The sequence below is a fragment of the Prionailurus viverrinus genome, chromosome B1 (assembly GCF_022837055.1).
Source record: "Prionailurus viverrinus isolate Anna chromosome B1, UM_Priviv_1.0, whole genome shotgun sequence".
Lineage (NCBI taxonomy): Eukaryota > Metazoa > Chordata > Mammalia > Carnivora > Felidae > Prionailurus > Prionailurus viverrinus.
The window spans coordinates 66,859,001-66,881,907 of NC_062564.1; the positions used below are offsets into that span (position 1 = coordinate 66,859,001).

The window sequence follows — 22,907 nt, forward strand, 5'->3', positions numbered from 1 at the left end:
TTTTTAAGACTGCTGGCACAATAGCCCATCCTCTCCTGTGAAAGATAGACATTATTATTACTCTGGGATGCAAATCTTATCAGGACGGTGCCCTGGAATGTCAGTAAAGCTCAAAGGAGTTAAGTCTCTACCTCTCTCTGGAGCAATACACCACCTTTAGTTTCCAAGGCCTTTTTGCTACCCTGTCATCCTTTAACCAACTCTGCCAGTGCCCTCTGCTCAGAAACACTTGACTCAGCAGAAATGTCAACAGATTAATGGTTAACTGTCTTCCAATAAGATTATCAGGAAACATCTGCAAAGGAAATGGGATTTAAGATTTGTTTCAAAGGGGAACAGACTTACCTTTGGAGAAACTGAATTCACCAAACCAAAAATATGGGCAAGGTCTGATTTTTGCTAAAGTGTTCCTGTGGCATGTTGAAAGATTAGACTAGAACTAGAGATATTGATGTCAGGTTGTGATGGCTAGGCAATAACTTTTTGCCCTAATGCAATATATCTTATAATAGTGGCCACTGAAAGCTTGAAGGTGCGAAAGCATTTTTATCAAAGATCTGAAACTCGTATATATACTTACACTTTGTGTTTTCATTTGACTATAATTAAATCTATACAACTTTACCAATTATGGAAGCAAAATATATTTTCTGTGATATTTATAATTAATTAATAACAACTAATAAATTTCATAACTATAGGTACATAAGACAGTGGTTTTCCAATTAGTATTCTCAGATGAATTATCAAAGTTTATTATCGTTATTTTTTTATTTTTTATTATTTTTTAAAATTTTTTTAATGTTTATTTATTTTTTGAGAGAGACAGAGACAGAGACAGAGCGTGAGCAGGGGAGGGGCAGAGAGAGAGGGAGACAGAATCTGAAGCAGGCTCCAGGCTCTGTGCTGTCAGCACAGAACCCGATGTGGGGCTCGAACTCACGACCTGAGCCAAAGTCGGACGCTTAACCGACTGAGCCACCTAGGCGCCCCTCGTTATTTTTTTTTTTAAAGGAAACTATGCCTTACGAAAATTTAGGAAATGCTGTTCTGAAAGTCATGAGTCTGTCATCTACACAGATTTACAATCCATATGTTATCTTTTCAAATGCACAATAATTAGAGAGGAAATGTCCCCAGGAAACAACTTGGAATAAAGTCTTTACGTCTTGCTATTGGCCAGGAAGTAGGCTCCAGCCAGATGGGGTGACAGTGGGAGTTGGCAGCTGTAGGTTATTACAGATAGAGAAACAAGCAGCAGGATGCCATTAGGAATGAGCCAAGGATTGTCCCAAGATCTGGCCTGTTGATTAAGGTGCATTGTGGATCAATTTGTGTGTCCTGGCAGTTAGTCAGCTCAGTCCTGGTATCTGGTAATCCACCTCTTCCCATTCAATTGCAGCAATGAGAATGATCTAGAACCATCAGGAAACAAAGTCCAGACTAAGAACTAGGGAAAAGTTAGTTAACATACAGTATAGTCTTCTTGGCTTCAGGAGTAGAACCCAGTGATTCATCTCTTACATATAATACCCAGTGCTCATCTTGAAGAGCACCCCCCTTAATGCCTATCACCCATTTAACCCATCCCACCACCCCACTATCCCTTCAACCCTCAGTTTGTTCTCTATATTTAAGAGTGTCTTATGGTTTTGAGGATGTAGGGAAAGGGGAACCTTATTGCACTGTTGGTGGGAATGCAAACTGGTGCAGCCACTCTGGAAAACAGTATGGACATTCCTCAAAAACTTAAAAAGAGAACTACTGTACATCCAGCATTTGCACTACCAGAAATTTATCCAAAGGATAGAAAAAAGCTGATTTGAAGGGGCACATGCACCCTAATGTTTACAGAAGTGCTATCAACAATAGGCAAATTATGGAAAAGTCCAATGTCCATCAACTGATGATGAATGGTTAAGACGATGTGGTATATATATATATATATATATATATATATATATATATAATGGAATATTACTCAGCAATCAAAAAAATGAAATCTTACCATTTGTAACAATGTGGATGGAACCGGAGAGCATTATGCTGAACAGAGAGGGAGGCACTGTATTTTTACAACCTAGGACTATGCCAAACACAAATGAGATGCTCAGTTATGCTTCATTGGCATAAAATAATTTTCATCAGTAATGTTGGGATACATTATAGTGTTGTTTGACTATTAAGTTATGTGATGCCTGTAAACTGCTTAGAACACATACTGGTATATAGCAAGCTCTCCATAATGTTATTATTGCTGCGATCAGCCTGAAGAAATGAAGAAATGAAGAAAACTTAGTTTCTCGGAGAAAAAAAATCAAAAGTGCTATTTACTTTTGTCATATAAACCAAAGGAAAAGACTCAGTTTTAAGGGGGGAAAGTCTACTTAACTTAGGAGAGTCAGTCAATAGTTTAAGAAGTTTAATTTGGTGGCCATATGTAGAAAGGATTTAAAAGGAGAGAAATAAAGGCAGAAAGTGCTTTAAAAGGCTAACACAGAGCAATGATTGTCCAGCAGGAACAGGAAAACATATGGAGGTGTGAGAAATCTGAAGAAAGAACTGATAGAATTTGGTGCATAATGGGATATGAGGAACAAAAGAGTTTAAATGTAGTCATCTTTTCTTGAATGGACTATAAAAGTTTTAAAAACCAATTAACAATGAATAAAAAGAGGAAAAGTCTTTGATAAAAACTTACTTGAACCTGTTATTTTCAATGTATAGGAGGAAAAAGTTAAATATAATTTCATCTATTCTAACGTTATTAAGCGCTAAAATATTATGTATGATTTGTTTTAGAGTTTTCAGTTTTACTTCCAGCTCTGTTCTATATTAAAAGTTTTCTGTTCATCAGCTATACCTTAACAAAACTGAATAAAGGAAGGAAGGAAGGAAGGAAGGAAGGAAGGAAAGAAGGAAGGAAAGCTAATAATCTCATTTGCATCATATGTATGCTTGTTTTTTTTATTTTTCTCATTATAGCAAGGTTAACATGTTTATAACACAGAACTTGTTTATAATAATCTTATAATTTAGGGGTGCCTGGGTGGCTCAGTCCGTTAAGCGTCTGACTTCGGCTCAGGTCATGATCTCGCGGTATGTGAGTTCGAGCCCCGCGTAGGGCTGTGTGCTGACTGCTCAGAGCCTGGAGCCTGTTTCAGATTCTGTGTCTCCCTCTCTCTCTGACCCTCCCCCGTTCATGCTCTATCTCTGTCTCAAAAATAAATAAACGTTAAAAAAAATTAATAATTTTATAATTTAAGCAGAAATTATTCAAGACAAATCTTTTTGGTTTTTTCTTTATAAAAACAAATTTCTATGTTAAAAATAAGCAAACAATTACAAAATTCCAATTTGCTTAATGATGTACTAATTTTCAGGATGGCAATAAAGAATCTAAGAAACAACTGCTGATTTGTTTCATCTCTAAATAAAGTTAACACTGATACTATTAAGGGAACGCACTGCCAATGTCTAACCATGGAGTGTTCTGTTTAGGTAATAACCCTGGCCAGTGGGAATGTTCCCCACCACACTATTCACACCCAGCCTGTGGGAAAGCAGTTTGACCGAGTGGATGATTTTTTTATCCCCATGACAACACTCATCATCACACATATGAGGTAAGTGCTAAAATGAATGATCAGTTTTTGGATTCCTCCTAATTTAGACAGGAAGCCATGGGAAATCATAAAAACTAAAACACATTTCTGTTATACAACAAATACACACATGATTTACCTTGTCTCATCTACTTGATGAAATTTTATTTACCAACATTAGTAATGAGTTTCCTGTCATGCATTTCTTTGTATGCCTAATAAGGAAGTGAATTTTAAAAGATCAGTTGCATTTTTAAATCAATTTTACAGTTAATATTTCTGCAAGCTGTCATTAGAGTCTTCTTATTAGGCTTTTACAAAATGCTGGCATTTGAACTCAGCATGATGAAAGAACCACTCTTCTAGAAATCTATTCAATATATTATAATGACATTCTTACACCACGTCTATATGGAAATTACTATAAAAATGTCCATAAGAAATTAATATAAAACTGTATTAAGAAGTATACAGTAAGTTTAAATAAAATGCTTGAGGTCTACCCTTTGAGAAATACGTTATTGTGCTCCATCTTCATGTGTACTTACAAGAGGAGGAAAAGTATTAACTTCGAATGATGTCACTCCAAAGTTCCATAGAAATGGCTTAAATGCTGGATAATATCACAATTTCAGGTACTGTGTATCTTGATAATCTATTTGGAAAACTTTTAAAGTATTGCTTCGCAATGTTAGTGAATTTGAACCTAACTAATACGTTCTGTTTCTCAAGTGAATGAGGTGGAAATGCTCCAGATATGTTATATGAGTCATTATTGATTCTTGTGTATATTTCCCTTGTATTATTTGGAAATTATCTTATCTAAGAATTGGAGCTGTAAGAATTATGAAAGATTATGAAATTCAACTTTCATGAGGGAAAAAAAGGGGGATTAATAAATCAGACTTGTGGCTCATAGTCAGACATTACATATAAACTGTCATTTGCACAGTCAAGTATGTTTTCAAAGAGGTTAGCATATTTTTCAAGCAATTGACCATTACTTTCAGAGTGTCTATTATGTACTCAGCAATAAAGTGATTAAAAAATGTAATGGCCTGTCACAATTATTGCATGTTTTATGGAAAATAAGTAGAACTTGTTGAAAATGCAGCATATTTTAAAATTGTTTGTATCAAAGTCATAATTTTTACATTTGACTATAAGCACTCTAATAATTCAGATACAGAAGAAATCAGCATATTAACCAAAAATGGTACCACTTGAGATGGTACCTAAAAATATTTTTATACACTTGATAAGGATACAACTTCATTTAATTGGCAGTGAGTGTTATGAGTAACAACTATTCCTTTTTTATTTTCAAGTTATTGATGAATTATCACTAATCAATAATTTAATATGTAAAACTTGCTTTTATTTACCCCATTTCCTATTATGCATTACTGTATTTAATATACTATTCTGAAATTTGCTTTTTTTTCCAAATGCACTAAAGATGGAATTTTTGCAGCAAATTTTCTGTGTCTATAACACTAATCAGGTTAATAGTGTACAGTTCGGGGGTATTTCTTTTCCCCTGCAACCAGTAAATTATTTCATTATGGTAAGATACCTACCAGGCCAAGAGTTTAACTTTGTCTAAATGCTGTAAGTGCTATGTGTATTTCTGGGGTTGTATTTATAATTGACATTCAAGACTGCATTGCACAATTACAGAATTGATACATATGCAGTCAGAAGATAACATCTCTTTAGGGTCTTACAACATAGCTAGAGATGGAGCTAATAATTAGAGGAGCATCCTAATAATATGAAGACATATAAGGCAAAATTTTATTTGGGTTATTTCTATATATTATGAGAAACACTGGAAAGTGTGCTTGAGGATATTTTAAATCTTTTTCCTTTTAGGGATGCATAGTGAAATACAAGATTGTTTTGCTTTATTTATACTAAATTACAATCCTACTTGCATATGGAGTCCCATTTTAATGAATGCAGATGGTCAAATTTTCCACTGCAACTATTCTACTCTTCTACTCACTATTCCTATTACTAAAGTGAAGAGTAAGAGTAAAATTCAGCATACATTTCCAAAATCAAAACATTAAACATAAACTATTTTTAACGTAATGAGAATTTTTTTTTACATTAGGAAAATCTGATGGATAGACACAATCTTTTCTTCTGCCAATTTCATGTAACATATTTTTTCTAATCAAATTTGGCATGTGTTTAAATATGTGTTGCAAAGGTTGATCTTTTTATAAATTGTGTTTTTTGGAATTTGAAACTATTTTCTGACTGTTTTGCTTGGTATGTATTTCCAGGCTATGCAGAAGGTCTGACCCATAATATGTGTTGGATTAATATGAGTTTCCTTCCTCTGACCCCTCATCACATTAATCTAATTTTCTCTCAGATTGCTACACTCTCACTACAAATAATTTATATCTCCAATGTCTGAAAAGCTCTTGGACAAGTGTCAGGATTTTATATTCTAAGTGCCTAAAAACTGGTAGGCTCCTAATTCACATATCTCATAAGAATGGGAATAAAGAAGAAAATACTACACTATCTCCTAAACCAGAATTTGTACAGTTTTGAGGGAATTATATAGCAATGAGGGAACTGTATTTCTTATGTACTGGATTTCTCAACATCTAACATGATATCAGAGATGCAACAAATACAACATTAAGAGCACATGAATTCTGTAGAAGTAGTAGTAAGTACTTACGTTTCCTGTCAGATAGATTCAAGCCTGAATGTCCCAGCAACACCATTTGCCATTGGCTATTGTGACCTTAGCTAGTTTACTTCATTTCTTTCTAAGGACTGGAATGAAATAATGTTTAAGTATTATGTTGCCCATAATCATCTTTCAGACTACTCTACTTGTAATTTACATTGGTGCAGGGGCTCCCTTGCGAATACTTTCAATTTTGCTAAAAGTCTCTATTTTTTCCCTGCTTGGCTTCTTCTCATTTTGTTCTCTTTTTATTTATTCTTTTTCTTTTTTTAGTGTCTATAATTCTCAAGCTTGCTTAATCTAGTGTATAAAGTAAATCAAGACTGAGGAATTTAAGAGAACCAAAATTACTTTATCAATCTGTATTAAAAAATGAACTTGTAGTTTAAAATATAATCAGTCAGGGTGCCTGGGTGGCTCAGTTGGTTAAGTGTCCAACTCTTGGTTTTGGCTAAGGTCATGATCTTGTGATTTCGTGGGTTCAAGACCCATGTTGGGCTCTGTGCTGGCAGTGTGGAGCCTGCTTGGGATTTTCTCTCTCCCTCTTTCTGTCTCTGCTCCTTCCCCACTGGTGCTGTCTCTGTCTCTCTCAAAATAAATAAATAAATAATAAAAATTTTAAAAAATTCAGTCTTCACAAAATCTAGGAAGATGTTCACTTTTTAAGACCGCTTAATATTCTCAGTACTTTAAAAGTCCTTGAGATTCTAATTTATTTTCCCCCTTTTAACATAAGTATAGTTGACACACAATGTTATATTAGTTTCAAGTGTACAGCATAGTGATTTGACAATTGTCTGTGTTATAAAGTACTCGCCATGGTAAGTGTAGTTACCATCTGTCACCATACATAAATATTACAATGTTATTGACCATATTCTCTGTTTGTACTTCTAAGTCCCCTTCACCTATTTCACTCATCCCGCTTTCTAGCCCCTCCCTCAAAACCACCAGTTTGCTATTTGTATTTATGATTCTGTTTTTGTTTGTTTGTTCACTTATTTTGCTTTTTAGATTCTATATATTAGTGAAATCATTTGATATTTGTCCTTGTCTGTCTTATTTCACTTAACATAATACCCTCTAGGTTCATCCATGTTGTTGTGAAAAACGTCATTTGTTTTTATGGCAGAGTAATATTCCAATGTGTGTGTGTGTGTGTGTGTGTACATATATTTCACATTTTCTTCACCCATTTTGAGTGGCCTGAGGAATTTACATTTCAAAAAACTAATTTCCATTTTAAAAATATCTGAGAAGGAAGGCCTGGTTCCATCTACTCATTCAGTTTCTCAGCTGAATTCCTTCCCATTCCTTGAGAGACACAGCCTAGGCCACATATAGTTATTCTAAATTTATCTTATAGAGTGACACTTTATTCGAGAAAAATCCCCTTTAGTTTCATGTATTCCTTTTTTCTCTGTAGAAATCAGAAGGGTACCTGAGTCCTAGGCCGGGGATAAAACAGATACATCAATGCCATGCTATCTTTGATCTAAATCAAAATGGTCTTTAAACTGTTGACTTCTGTTTACTGGACCAAGCTTGTGTCCTTGCCTTCCACTTTCTTGAATATGAGTGCTTATCCAGAAGATAATAAAGAACTCCAGACCAGCGTGCAGCCATTCTTTAAGATATGCATATGTGAGCCCCAGTTGTGAATTCAGTTTATTTTAATGAAACTAAACTTCCAGGAAGATGAGAGAAGGTGTATTATAATCGTGTTTCCCCAAAGTTCCAACTACTTACTCAACTTCTGAAAGGGATTGACTCAGTACCTATTGACTGAAAGTTTGTTTTTAAAATGTTATTAAAATTCTAGCATAGATATTTTTAATACATTTGAGTGTGAGTTGGTCAATATCCCCCCCCTCCAACTGTTCAGGGAATTTAAATTCCCTGAAAAAAGAAAAAAGAAAAAAAAATTTTCTTTTTTAATCAAAAGTGCTCTACAAATGTAAAGGAAAATATTTCATTATTGTACTCATAACTTGTACCCAAAGAGCTGAGTTATTATAATATTAAATGCAAATAAATATATTTGAATGATATTATAGTTCTACTTTTAATATTTTTATGATTTGGCTAATGCATGGGAGATTTTATAATTTTTGTACCGATTTTTTAAATTAGTCAGAGATTAAAAAGTGATTTAAAACCAAGGTTTTTTTTCCCCCAGAAAAATGATTGTATTACAATGGTTGTATTAACTTCAAAGCAACTAAAATTCATAAAGAATGAACATTTACATAATTTATATTGTTTAATTTTTGGTACCATTCTGAAGAGAAAAGAATTTAATGTCAATTTTGTGTTGTAGTATGTGTAAAGGTTACAACTTACTGTGCAAGTTTTACTCTAATAAGTATAGAAAACAAAAAAAACACAGGTTTGGCAGTGATTTATCAAATTATCATATGTTTTTTTTTAATTTTCCCTGTAAAGATTCAACGGGTGAGCAGAATTGAAAAAATAAGAGGAGTAGCTAATGAGGTGGAAGATATCCAAGCAATGAGTGACAAAATAATTCCATGGAACTCCCCCTGCCTTTTGAAAGTTCTTCCATAATTTTTCCAAAGAATGATTTATTCTTGGTAGAGGGGTGACTAAAGAGAAAATTACATAGGGGCCAAGGTGGTTCAGAGCAAGGAAACTTGATAAAGCTTAGTGCAAGATACCTAGAAGGCCAGCAACTACAACAAATGCAGGAATTAGCAGAATTCTTTCTGAGAGCCTTTGACTTGTCATGAATAAAAGTAATTGGAAGATAAGGAAGAAGGTAACAGCTAGATCGTTTCACCTCCATTAAAGGGGCACAACGTTTAGGGCTCTAAGAAATTCTTTAAAATTTTCCCTGACTAAAATAATACCTTTGATACAATTTAAAATAGGTGCCACATTGGGATGCCTGGATGGCTCAGGCGGTTAAGCGTCTGACTTAGGCTCAGGTCACGGTCTCACAGCTCTTGGGTTCCAGCCCCACATTGGACTCTGTGCTGACAGCATGGAGCCTGCAACCTAGGTCAAGTTCTGTGTCTCCCTCTCTTTCTGTCCCTCTCCTGCTCATGATTTCTCTCTCTCTCTCAAATAAATAAACATTAAAAAAAATTAAAATAGGCGCTACATGAAGGAAAAAATGTGTATTTACAGCCTAACCCTTATAGGTCTACAAATCACGTGTCTTCCATCTCTTGTCCTCTCTGAAGTTATGACTGCATCTACAGACAAGTTTAATACCATCTAGTTCAACTGGCACACAGGAGACTTACAGTAAATACAAGAAGGAAGTCATTTCTAGACTATGTGCTACTTCAGTAGTAGTCCTACAGTAGAAAGGGGAGATAGCAACTTCGATGATGCTGTTTGAGATGCTTCGAAAGAAAGGCTTGCCTAACCTTAACATCACCCTCAACAACACCACCATTTGATAATATTGCCTAGAATTTCAAACTCTGTTTCTCCTGTTTCTTTGGGTTATATTTCTCTAGAAATTTACCTTTAAAGTGCTTCTACTTCTTGAGAGGAAAATGGAGTTGTTGGGAAATTTGATAATCTTTCTTACTAGCATTTTACTTTATGGGTTGATTGGTTGATTATGTAGTTTCTTAAAATTAATGTTTGAACTCGGGAGGGCGTGTGTGTGTGTGTGTGTGTGTGTGTGTGTGTTATTTCAATCAATGATTACATTGATAAGCAATAAGATGAATAGAGTATATATAATAGAGACCTTAAAAGCAATAACACTTGAAAATGCCAATTTCCACATTTTTCTCTTCCTCTGGACCTGACCTACCAAACAAAACAAAACAAACAAACAAACAAGTAATGTTCCAAAAGTTTCCTTATAAAACTCCTTCCTTCCTTGCCACATACTCCAAGATGATGTCAGTGTCGAATAAATATCTCAAACTGGATAATTCCATGGTTAGTGGACTTCAGTGTTACTCTTCAATTTTGGTGGTCTGGAAAGGAAAGGGTAGTTGGAGGTACTGTTTTAGGACCCTCAAAAGTCGAATGAGTATGAAGAGTGTAATGTAAGAGGGTTGCAGTCAAATGTGGAAAAGAGGCTCAGTGCTTATCCAGTTTCGGATCAGTCATAATTCCTGCACAGCCAATGACTATGGCTCCACTGCAAGAGATGAAGAAAACTGAAATAACAAGTAACGGGCACTATTCTGTGAGTCTGGAGAGAGGTATATAGCACTCCTTTTCTGTTATAAATTACAGCAAGGAAATGATTAAGAAGGGATTGGAGTTGATTTATGTTTCCTTGAAGCTTCTCCAAGGGAAAAATAAACATTCTGTTAAAGTGAAAGTTAAAGTAAAGTATATCATTCTTCTTCATATTTTATCAAATCTGTTAAAGCAAAATTATATATACGGTTAGCCATTTATCAAGACAACTCTACACTTGTGACTTGATTCATGGATAGGCCAGGTGTAAGGAGATACAATTTTAGCAGTAAAATTGTCCGGTTACACTAAAATCCTAGCACATTAGAAATTGAAAATATCAGTTGGGCAATTCATTTTTAGGAAAAATATAATCTCAGGATGAGAAGCCACAATTAAAATTGTTTTGCAAAATGATTCTTAAAGAGCTCACAAAATCACAGTTTAATGAAGTTCTTTTTTTTTTACTCCATTCATCCTTATATGCTAATTCCTCCCACAAAGAAATAAACTAACAAACTAGAAGGATTCTAAATATCCTAGGAGTGGGAGCTCTTTCTATCTATATTCTCTTACGTAGTAAATATCTGAAACATTCATAAATTCTGAAACCATGGCCTTCTCTTTTCCCAGTGTCTCTGAAATTCTTCATTGCCCTCTCTACTCCACACAAACACACACTGTAGATTGTCAGGACCTTCTGTATCTTGGGATCCTTACATGTACAGAGCCTAGTGCACTATCTGAAAAACATAAGACATTCATAAGTTGCTTATTAAACAAAGTACATATATGTAGATTTATGAGCATGTCTGAATATACATATACAAATCATTGCTGGAAAACCTTCCAGCATTATTACATGGGTGCAAAGCTTCTTCTGCATAAACACTTGACAGCTTTCTTCATCTTATTTTTAAAGAAGTATAAACACACTATACCCTTCAACTTGGATCTGTAATGCTATTTTTATTTTTCATTAAGGTTACTGGATTACCTTTTTACTTTCAACCTTCTTTACCATACTAGTGTGATACACACATGGAGTGTAAAATGCTTAGACAGAAAACCAAGTGGTGCGCTTGCAGCCAAGTGGGATGTGTGTGTGTGTGTGTGTGTGTGTGTGCATGTATGTGTGTGTATTCAGTGTGTTATCATCATTATTTCTCGAGTTAGAGAACACGGTCTGCTTCCCTGCTTGGTCTCTGTCCTATATTAACAGGTCTTTGCACTATCTGAACCCTGTGTAAAAGTAAATAAATAAATAAATAAATAAATAAATAAACAAGGCCTAGTGTCCAAAGTGGATGAACCAAGTAGACCAGCATCTCTTTTGGATACATATACACTTAGCTTAGTAGCTCATATTAGCTGTAATTTTTTTTTATTGTAGAGGAAACAATATTTGACTTAAAGGGCAAACTGTATTTAAAACATGGGAATCTCATTATTTTAAAAAAGGAAAAGTTTTGTACAGATGTTATTAGTAGACTCCAACTTCTGGGATTTAATAAAGCCCCTAAATAGACTCATCCTATAGAATTTTTAAAGGAAGAAATCAATGGAGCAAGGATAACATGTTATTTAGAAACACTCTACATTGCAGATCTGAGTTTTATTATGCAAAGAAACATAGCTCTTGCTTCTCTCAGAGATCCTTATGCTAACTCATCAAAGTGTTCAGTAAAACATAGGTCTTTCCATTTGATAGGACCCAGTATTCTTGTTAGGTGACAGCTGTGGGGTATATGCAGCATACTTGTACTTGTTTTTCTTTGTCACATATGATTTTGAGTTTTGCTGGAAATGGTAAATCTAACTTATTTTACCTTAAATGAGTCAATGATAAAGTTACATGGATTGCTCTCTTTGCTTGGTAGTAAAAACAGACTCAGATAACAATTAAGATTAGTAAATAAACAGGGGCACTTGGGTGGCCCAGTCAGTTAAGCAACCAACTTGGACTCAGGTCCTGATCTTGTGACTTTTGAGTTTGAACCCTGTGTCAAGCTCTGTGCTGACAGCTCAGAGCCTAGAGCCTGTTTTGGATTCTGTGTTTCCTTCTCTTTCTGTTCCTCCTGCGCTCACACTCTGCCTCTCTCTCTCTCAAAAAAAAAAAAATATATATATATATATAAACAATAAAAATATTTAAAAACATTAGTAAATAAACATATAAAAAGTGAAGATATAATGCAATACATTAAGTGAGGGGTAGAGCTCATCCTGAGAATTTAAGTAATTTCTTATGTGAATTTAATATATGCAATCCATGACCTATTTCATGCATATATTTAATAGATTATAGTATTTTGAATCAAGCTTATAAACCATTAACTAGATCTCATAAAATGTGTATACAAAAGAATAATGTATATTGGAGTTTCTAATTCCTTCTATCTGAAGTGACTATATTATTATTCTATTGAAGGAAGATGATATCTTTTACCAGAATATCTTATGAATTCATTAATTTTTATTGCTGAAACATTTGATAAAAGTACTAAAACTTTAAATACAAGTATCATAGCATAACAAAAACTCCCTTTTGAATGAAAGACTTACTGTGGCTCAACAAAGCAATACTGTTAAATAAATAATTTTATCTTTGATAATCATGCATAAATTAATGATTACTGTCATAAAACATTTTGGAAATTTTCTCTGAATGTGGCTAAATACTTTTTTATGTATACATCACTTTTCAATTTTGGTTAATTATAAAAACAAAGTTAATTTAACTGTATAATTAGTGGTGGTAGTGGGGGGCTGTCTTTAGATGGACAACATTGGTGGCACTGATATTCTCTGTCTACAATGATTTAAGACTGTCAAAACTATTCACTGTGAATCTACCCAAGTTGATGTTTTGTGCTGTTTTAATCTAGCTGTATATTTACAGTGAGATAGTGAGATGTCGTACTATGGCTATCCATGTAGGAAAAAGGAACTGGTTGTTGTAAGCCAATCGAATAATTTTAACGCAGATGCATTCCTTTTTTTTTTCCATTAAATTATCATTCACTTGTTATGTAGCAGTGTTCTAGCTTTTGCTTCTCTTTTTTGAAAAAGTAACCATGCCGCAAAATTTCAGGTTTTAGAGTTCTTTAAGATTTGGTTCAAGCAAAAGTAAGGTACTTAAGGATATCAGAAACCTTTAAAATGTACTTTTACAGAAAAACCAACCAAATTAGTAGATATATAGAGAAACTGCTTATTAGGTCTCATCTGTCAACAGTCATAAATGGAAATACTCAACATGACCTCATGAGTAGAATAAGAACACTAGGCAACAAATATCAAACTTCCAGGGTTATATCCTTTGGTATACACACTAGTGTTGTGTAGGTATATAAATCTCACAAAATGTATTGAAATAGCTAACTTCAGAGGAGATAAAAATGACACTTGTCTTAAATGACTTATAAAACTGCTAGCTGGGTTAGTTATGGTTAAAATGTCTGTATTTGTTTAGACTGAGGTTAGCTGAATTTTTCTATACTAAGGAAACTTTTCTTATCTTCCAGTTTTTTCTTTTATTTGGGGGAGATAATGAATACTTATTGATTTTTTTTCTATATTGACAACTGATTTTCAAGGAAAACTGTATGAAATTACGGTAATTCATTTTTTGTCATAATGTAGAGGCTTACTTTTATGCTTATGTAATTTGCATCCATAAATACAATTTTTAGTTCTTTGAAACAAAAGGGAATCAGAGTTTGCATGTGCTATGAAAGTAGTGGCTGATTTATGTAACTAAGCCAAGAAAATCCTAAAATAACCTAGATTTTTCCCCTGTAATGTAAATCGAGATTATTCATCAACTTTGAGTAATAGAAAATATTTTAATGTTTTTAATTAAAGTGAATATTATTTAAATTCTGTTCAAAAATTGGCTGCACAAATATGAAATAATAGAATATTTGGAACATCTGAAAAATTTTTATTAAAAAACTGGACAATGTTTATTTAATTAATACATGAAAATAATTTGAAAATAGATTATTAGTTTACATAGGAAGATGATGTTAAGAAATATTTTTAGTAGATCATAGGTACACATATCTTTATGTGGGCTAGACATGTCTTCTAGGATTCCTTGTTTATAGCCTTAATTTGTTTGGTAATTTTTGACATCAAACCTTACTTCTGTCCAAATTACTATTCACATTGGAACATAATGGAATATAATTTAGAGAGGTTTTTTTGGACACAAATTATTTTTTTAAGAAATAGAATCAGAGGGGTGCCAGTGGCTCAGTTGGTGAAATGTTTGACTCGATTTCAGATCAGATCATGATCTCACGGAATCAAGCCCATGTCAAAGCAAGGAGCCTGCTTGGGGTTCTCTCTCTCCCTCTCTCCCTGCCCCTCCCACTGCTTGCACTCTCTCTCCCTCTCTAAAAATAAATAAACACTACAAAAATAGGATAGAATAGAAATTATTTAGCAACAGTCATTTTGAGATATACATTATGATAACTTAATAATGAATGCTTTATGAATGAATATGAATGAAGAGATATATCATAGGTATCATCATTATCAGAGACCTTATAAAAAGAGAGGTCACATTAACCTTTTTTCACATTTTTCATTTCTTGACTCAAGTCTGTGCCTTGACAACATCATATAAAGATGTATTGATAATCTTTTTGATACTTTTACCACTTATCTGAATTCAAGTTGATCTATTTACCATCTTTTAAAACTTTTAAATACTTGAAAACACTTTTGGATAACCATAATATGTGGCTTTACAGAAGGCAGATACGTTATATTTAATCTTCCTATTATGAAGTCATTATTAAAATTTCAAATTTACCAGGGAAATATTTTTCTTTATTGTATTTATACTAGTTAAATATAAACAATATCATTAAATTAAAATGTAAGCCATTCAGGTAAATAATTTAAAGAGATTCACTTTTTTTATTATGATAAACTCATAATGATTTCCTAAAAGTATGCGAATAAATAAATCAAGAATTTGGATTTTATCAGGAAAAAAAGGAATGAAAATATTAAGAAAAAAGAAGCCCAGGTACATGGGAAATTTATTAGAAATACAGGAAATACCTGACTACCACTTATTCATATTGCCTAGCAGCTTCATGATTAATGTCCAACTTTCCTCTGGTCCTATGTATAATAATCATTTAAAGTGGTTTTCTACAATTTTATTTTAATATAGTAGCAAAGTCTGATTTTCTGAAGTCAAGTGTGAGTTTACTTTATCATTAATCTACCCTCAGGTTGCATTGCTTGGTTATAGTTTTGTTCTTATTACTATGGTTATTATATAATGTGTTAAGAGTAATGAGGAAACATTGAGCACTTATTCTATGCCAGACAGTGAGCTCAGAATTTTTATGCACTGCCTCATTTAAAACTAGCAGCTACATAAATTTTTATCCCTAGTCTACATATGGTGAATCACTTAACTAATAAGTGTTGGAACCAGCTATAAACTCAGTTGTGTCTAAATTTAGTTTCTTAACACTTAATACATTTTAGTGTTCAAGTCCTTTTTTCACTTTTCAGGTAAACCTTAATGACTGATGTCCTCTACAAATTATCTTAAACTTACCTTTAAAACATTCCCTCTCTCTCGTATGCACCTGTGCTACAACTAAACTCTCCTCTTCACAGCAAACCTACACCTTATTTTCTCACCTATCTGCATTTATTTGCAGAATGCCTTGTTTCTTCATCATCTGCCCAATTAACCCTTCAGAGCTCATCTCAAAGCCACCTTTGATAAAATTTTTTATAATTTCCCTAATTGGAGTCCCCTTGGCATTCTGAATTTTCGTTCTCTCTCATTTGTGTTGAGACTCGCACAAGACCTAGGTTGGAAAGTAGCTCTTCAGATCCTTTGGGGCCTTTAACACAGTTTTTAATTTTGCTTAAATAAGTTTGATTTTCCTCTTCCAAAGGTAAATGATTTCAGAAGGGATAGAGGAAAAAAATATGATGTGGTGTCTACAGTCCCTACAGACCCCACAGTAATTTTTTGCTGTCTGCTCATGTCTAACTTCATAATGTCTATTTATTAATCTGCTCCTCTCCACTCTCATGACACAGCCCTAAGCTGAGCTTCCTTATCTCGCACCTTGCTAACACAATGAGGTCTTCACTGTTTCTCTTTACTGCTTTTTCTCCCTACTTCAGTTCACTAAACAGAGAACCACTACATCCCTCTTCCTGAATTCCTAGCTGTGATGATATAGTTCTGCACTGGGGAGAAAAAAAATGTTAAAATATTTCCTTTTGCATATAGGTTAAGTCCAAACTACGTTGAACCCACTTCCTTAGTGATCTGAACTCCTAGAACTGATCTGCACATACCTTATGGTCCAGGAAATGGACCATACTTTCCTGTTCCCACTTAACCATTCATTTTATCTAAGGGGCTCTCTCTGATTCTGATATAGACCCTCCTAATATATGTCCATCTTCTGGCCAAACTCAAAACACTCCAATTCGGGGCGCCTGGGTGGCGCAGTCGGTTAAGCGTCCGACTTCAGCCAGGTCACGATCTCGCGGTCCGTGAGTTCGAGCCCCGCGTCGGGCTCTGGGCTGATGGCTCTGGGCTGATGGCTCGGAGCCTGGAGCCTGTTTCCGATTCTGTGTCTCCCTCTCTCTCTGCCCCTCCCCCGTTCATGCTCTGTCTCTCTCTGTCCAAAAATAAATAAACGTTGAAAAAAAAAATTTTTAAAATAAAAAAAATAAAAAAAATAAAAAAATAATTAAAAAAAACACTCCAATTCATGCAACATTTTCTATTCCTCTGTCATTTATGCTAGCACTCTCCTCAGAACTTACTTCTTGTTAAGTGCACCAACCTCACCTCAATTGTTAGTTTATTTAATTTATTCTTTCAACACAGCTGAAGTGTTCACATGCCAGACATTATTCTAGATTCCAATAGGAAAGGGAATACAAACTTTATCTTATTTTCCTATAGTACAATGTGAATATCACAACAGTTAATAAAAATTAAAAGATATATTTTTTAAAAAGAACTCACAATTTGGGATGATAATAATATAGATTCAAATTCAGATGCTACCACTCACTACAGTGCAATTTTAAGCAAATTAAACTTTGTAAAGGACATTTAAAAAATTTGTCTGCTAGGGATATGTGTCTCATCCAGAAATGTTGCTTGTTTCAAATATTAGTTTATCTTTAATTCGCTGGAATGATTTTGTTCGCTTACTCCTCCCCCTTCCTCACCTACAACTACACACAATTTATGTCCATATTCAGGTCAACTGACACCTAGTTTTAAAATATTAGTGTTCTTTCTTTTTCTCTTACTAAAGCAATGGAACCCTATGTCGAAGTTGAAGTCTTTATGTAAAAGAAATAAATGTCAACCCAGGTTAATTTAACAGAGATAGGTGGGGGTGGCAGGAGGGGAAAGCCCTACCCACTCACCTTCACTTTCATTTCTTCCCTGCTTTTCTCTGCAGACTCCAATGGGGTGTGATTCTTCAAAATCTTTTAAATAAACTTTCTCAAGATAAATTTTTTAAAAAGAAAACTGTCTGCTACAGATTCTCCCTCCCTCTTCTTAGGTCCATGTCTTTTGCAAATGTTTATTCACTTACTAACTGAAGAGGAAGAGCACCTGTACAGAGAGATAGACAAATACGTCCCCAAATTCTCTCTGACTATAATAATTAGTTCAGACATAGGCGTGTAACCCACTCAGAACCCATATGTTACAATGAAAAATTTTTCTGGGACTTTCTAGAAAGCAGCTTCTGTTTTTCTGTGTAGGCTGGTCTGGGAGATCTAAAGCATCAGCAGTTCTTTTCATACCATGTGAAGCCCAGACCTGAAATCAAGATAGAAGATGGCAGAGCCAATATGCAAAGAAAAAATATGGTCTATATTAATATGACTGTAGGCCAAATTTCAGCTATGCTTGATCTGGTTCTAGAATTTCTATCTGTATGAATCCCCATATTCTTTTCCTTTTAAAAGGTCTGGAGTGCATATCCTATTACTCACAAAATAAAGAGTCTAAGAGGAGGCTTCCTCATGTCTAAAATATACCTATTGTAAAGGACATTCACTTCACAGTATTTTGAGTTGGTTGCAAGATCTTGTGCAGTTCTGGGCACACTATAGGTGTTTAACAAATGCTATTTTCCTACCGCTTTGGGTTGACAAATTTCTTGTCATGGTATAGTTACTATAACTATAGCAGTTTTACAAATTAGCACTCAGTAAATATTTGTTAAAAAGTCGTGTACTTAGTAATGTTTCTCTGAATGCCTGTCTGGCATGGTGATTCTGCATAAAAGAGCAAAGGGCAATGAGTCAAGTCCCAGTTTGTAGCTTACTGAAAACTTCTCCATGGCTTTAGTGCTATGGAGATAAGGAGCTGCTATTTATCAACCACTTGTGTAACATCCTAAGAAGATGACTCAGTTTGAAGATATTTGGATCACTTGAGGCAGCTCAAGAGTAACACTGAGACTATAGGGCTTCATTTGTCAAGGTTTTCTCAGCATCCTTTAAATTACAATGGTTACAGACGAGGCCATTGGTTTATTCAATCTGGGCATCTATCTCTATGGTTTGCACGAATCCACATTTCTTCTAAGTGCTAAGAAAAGAAAATTCACTAGGACTTTCCTCAGAGAGAAACTTGTTATTTCATTTAGGATTAGACTAAAACTTGTGACTGAACAAAACCTTGAACCCTGGGAATATTATAATTCTTCTAAGATTTAGGGAATCTAGTTTGTTTTTTTCCTTTCTCAGGTGGATTTCTTTATAAATCTCCTAGAATGTTTGTTTGAAATTTATATCTTTCATGAAATTCTGAAAATGTTCTAGAGACATTTACTCAGTGATTTTTTTTCTGGTTTAAAGCAATGTGTATTGGAGTGGACATTTCATTAAATGTCTCAGGGGTTTTTTTTTAATGTTTTATTCATTTTTTGAGAGAGAGACAGAGACAGAGACAGAGTATGAGAGAGGAGGGGCAGAGAGAGAGGGAGACACAAAATCTGAAGCAGACTCCAGCTTCTGAGCTTTCAAGACAGAGACCACATGGGGCTCCAACTCACAAACCAGAAGATCATGACCTGAGTAGATTGGGATGCTTAACTGACTGAGACACCCAGGAGCCCCTAGGTGTCTCAGTTTCAATTTACTACTAACCTAGTTTATAGCACTATTGACTAATTAGTAAGGTTTATAAGTAAGTTAGAACCCTACCCACCCCATGGCTAATATTTCTCCAAAGAGTGTAATTTTTTAAATTGAATTTATCAAATTATAACACAGCAAAGAAGAGCTTCATCTGTAGTTGATATTCAGTATATTTATTAAATAACTTATAAAGCTCAGGAAGCTTTGGTTTTTTGTTCATTTTAATTTTGAGGTTTATTTCTAAATTTTTTAAGGTTTATTTAGTTTTTTGGGGGGCAGAGAGAGAGGGAGACACAGAATGCAAAGCAGGCTCCAGGCTCTGAGCTGTCATCACAGAGCCCAGTGCAGGGCTCGAACCCACAAACTGTGAGATCATGACCTGAGCTGGAGTAAGACACTTAACCGACTGAGCCACCCAGGCACCCCTTAATTTTAAGTTTTAATATTGGTGCTATAGAGAAAGCAAATCATAGTCTTCTGCAAACAAGATATAGGAAAAAGTTCAAAACCAAGGATAGTGTGGTTTTGTCTTGATTTGTTTTGTTGTCAATCATGAGGACTGATGATTCACAAAACTGTGGGTAGCTGTATTGAGTGCCTTATCTCTCTCTGGTGAGAAATAGTTTGAGTAAAAACATCCTGTAACAAAGATGGCATAGAAGAAATCTAAATAAATATCTATCAAATGGAATACTGGAGAATTTTTTAGTGTCACTATCAGAGTAATCAAATCATAAATCTATATGCTTATTACCTGACGAGCATTATATAGGTAAATGTTTGAACATTCTCAAAATTTATTGTTCAGTTTACTAGGAATATCAGTACATACTCAAAATGAATTAATAAAGAATTGTTCACAGTTATTTCTATTATGTTCAATATGTGCCACTGTAAACATTAATCCTATAGTGTAATTTTTGAAGTAAAACACCATTAGTTGTTGAAATCACAGCCATGATAGAGACCTTCACACAAGAGTGAGATGAAAACGTGGCAAAAACAAGGATCTCCAAAATAAAATCTAGATATGTTATCTGGCCGGTCCAGAGGCACATCAGTATTTTGAACAGAATCAACAACCACCAGCATAGTAGATGTTCATTAGGACACTCGGAACAGCATGAAAAGAACAAGACAAATCCCGATTCTTTTGGAGACTGAGACTGCCAGAGACTTTCTGTAGGGGTAGGAGGAGAGAAAATAAAATATTTCATCAACAAGTCCAGATATGTGATTACACTCATTGTGTTAGCTGCTATAGATAGATAGATAGATAGATGATAGATAGATGATAGGTGATAGATAGATAGATGATAGATAGATAGATACATGCTAGACAGATGTTAGATAGATGATATATGGATAAAAAATGGAACAAAAATCTGTATGTTGATACATCCCTTACATGTTCAATGATGAAATGTTTGTTTTAGGTACCCCCTAGGAACATTACGGTTATTCTTTTTTTTATTATGGTTTAAAAAAAAGGAAAATCAAACATAGCCTTGTCATTGTGAGATGAACTGCAAAGTCATCTTGTTTTCTCTATGACTCTAATATTAGCATATATTGTATTGTTAGGCATTATCTATTTCTGACAGGACCTGAAGCTTCTGAAAATGGCACTTATCCATTTTCAATCATTTATAGAAAATATGCCAGACCATGGCATCAATAAATGCCTCTCAAAGAGCCAACTCATTTTGGCCACTACCTGGAGAACTTTCCTGACATAATCTTTAGATACACTAAAGGATATCTCTATAACTTGTTATGTGAATAACTTAACTTTGCGTTAATAACAACTGAAAAGTGTCAGTTGGTTACAAATCACTCTTTATGCACATATATTTTACACATGCACATATAAGTGTGTATTAAATAATCAGGGTTTGTATTGAGGAGGTGTATACCAGGTTGCCATGCATTCTAATTGGTTGGTGCCTATGACCTATAAGTTGTCAGATATTTTTAATATCACTTCAAAGTAACTGGCGTTTATTAACTACTTAATCTGTGCAACGGAATGTATCTTGTGCATGTTTAGCTTATTAATCATAACAACCATACGAATTCCATCTCATGCATTAAGAAACAGATTCACAGGGTTCCATATGTGTTCACTCTTATGTGGATCCTGAGAAACTTAACAGGAACCCATGGGGGAGGGAAGGAAAAAATAAAGAGGTTAGAGTGGGAGAGAGCCAAAGCATAAGAGACTCTTAAAAACTAAGAACAAACTGAGGGCTGATGGGGGGTGGGAGGGATGGGAGGGTGGGTGATGGGCACTTAGGAGAGCACCTGTTGGGATGAGCACCTGTTGTATGGAAACCAATTTGACAATAAATTTCATATATTAAAAAAAAAAAGAAACAGATTCACAGAAAATTCCAATGGCTTGCTCAACGTCACACAAGTTATTACATCATGGAGCTGGACACAAACCTGCATAGTCTGGTTGGAGTGCTGTGTGTGAATGCTCTTAAAAACTTTGCTCTGTTGAAGACACCCATCTGACCCAATTCCTCAATACAAGTACATACACACTTACTTCCATTTAACATTTCCCCTTGTGTGTGTTTGTTTTGTGGAGAGATTTTGCACAATCTATTGTTTGGTCAGACATATTTCTGAAATTTGTTTTATGGGATGTTTTTTGAGAGATGTTCATTGCTAATGTATAAACAATGGCTTATTGTGTTATAACATCAAATCAATTAAATTATATTGATTATAATGTATGTTTTATAATAATTGGGTGGTGCTATGTTCTGGTGCTTTCAATGCTTAAAAATTTCTTCTGGTGGAAAACAAGCAAGCTCATTCCTCATTTTTATCATCATCTATGATCGCTTCTAGGCCTTTTGGCTAAGATCAAGTGTAGTATCTGTTCTTATCAGGTTAATACCATCATCTATGAGCTTCCTTCATGGCTGACAGTGTGTTATATACTCTAAAAACATTATTTACACTCACTATAAAATATTACAGGCACAGGCTTTAGAAAGGATACAATATATATTTCAGTTTCAAGTATGAGACAGGAACTACTATAATATGGATTTTCATTTCTAATCTATTATATCAGAGTTGATTGCTTGTCTTTTCCAAAATGTTACTTCTTATGTGATAATTAAGTACTCTGTAAAAACATTTAAGTATCTTTAAGATAGTGATTCATTATATTAGATTCCTCAATTTAATTTTACTTTTGAACCCTTGTTCAGTAG

At 34.3% G+C, this 22,907-nt stretch overlaps 1 protein-coding gene and 1 pseudogene across 6 annotated transcripts in view; both read left to right on the plus strand.

The window, feature by feature from the left end:
• Nucleotides 1–22,907, plus strand: part of FSTL5 (follistatin like 5) — a 1,137,298-nt gene that overhangs the window by 1,079,527 nt on the left and 34,864 nt on the right. For all 6 annotated transcript variants that reach the window (XM_047857444.1, XM_047857446.1, XM_047857448.1 and 3 more), the window contains one exon: nt 3,502–3,626. In XM_047857444.1, coding sequence (XP_047713400.1) covers nt 3,502–3,626 — 125 coding nt within the window. The remainder of the gene's footprint in view (nt 1–3,501; nt 3,627–22,907) is intronic.
• LOC125165100 (uncharacterized) lies at nt 22,526–22,654 on the plus strand (annotated as a pseudogene).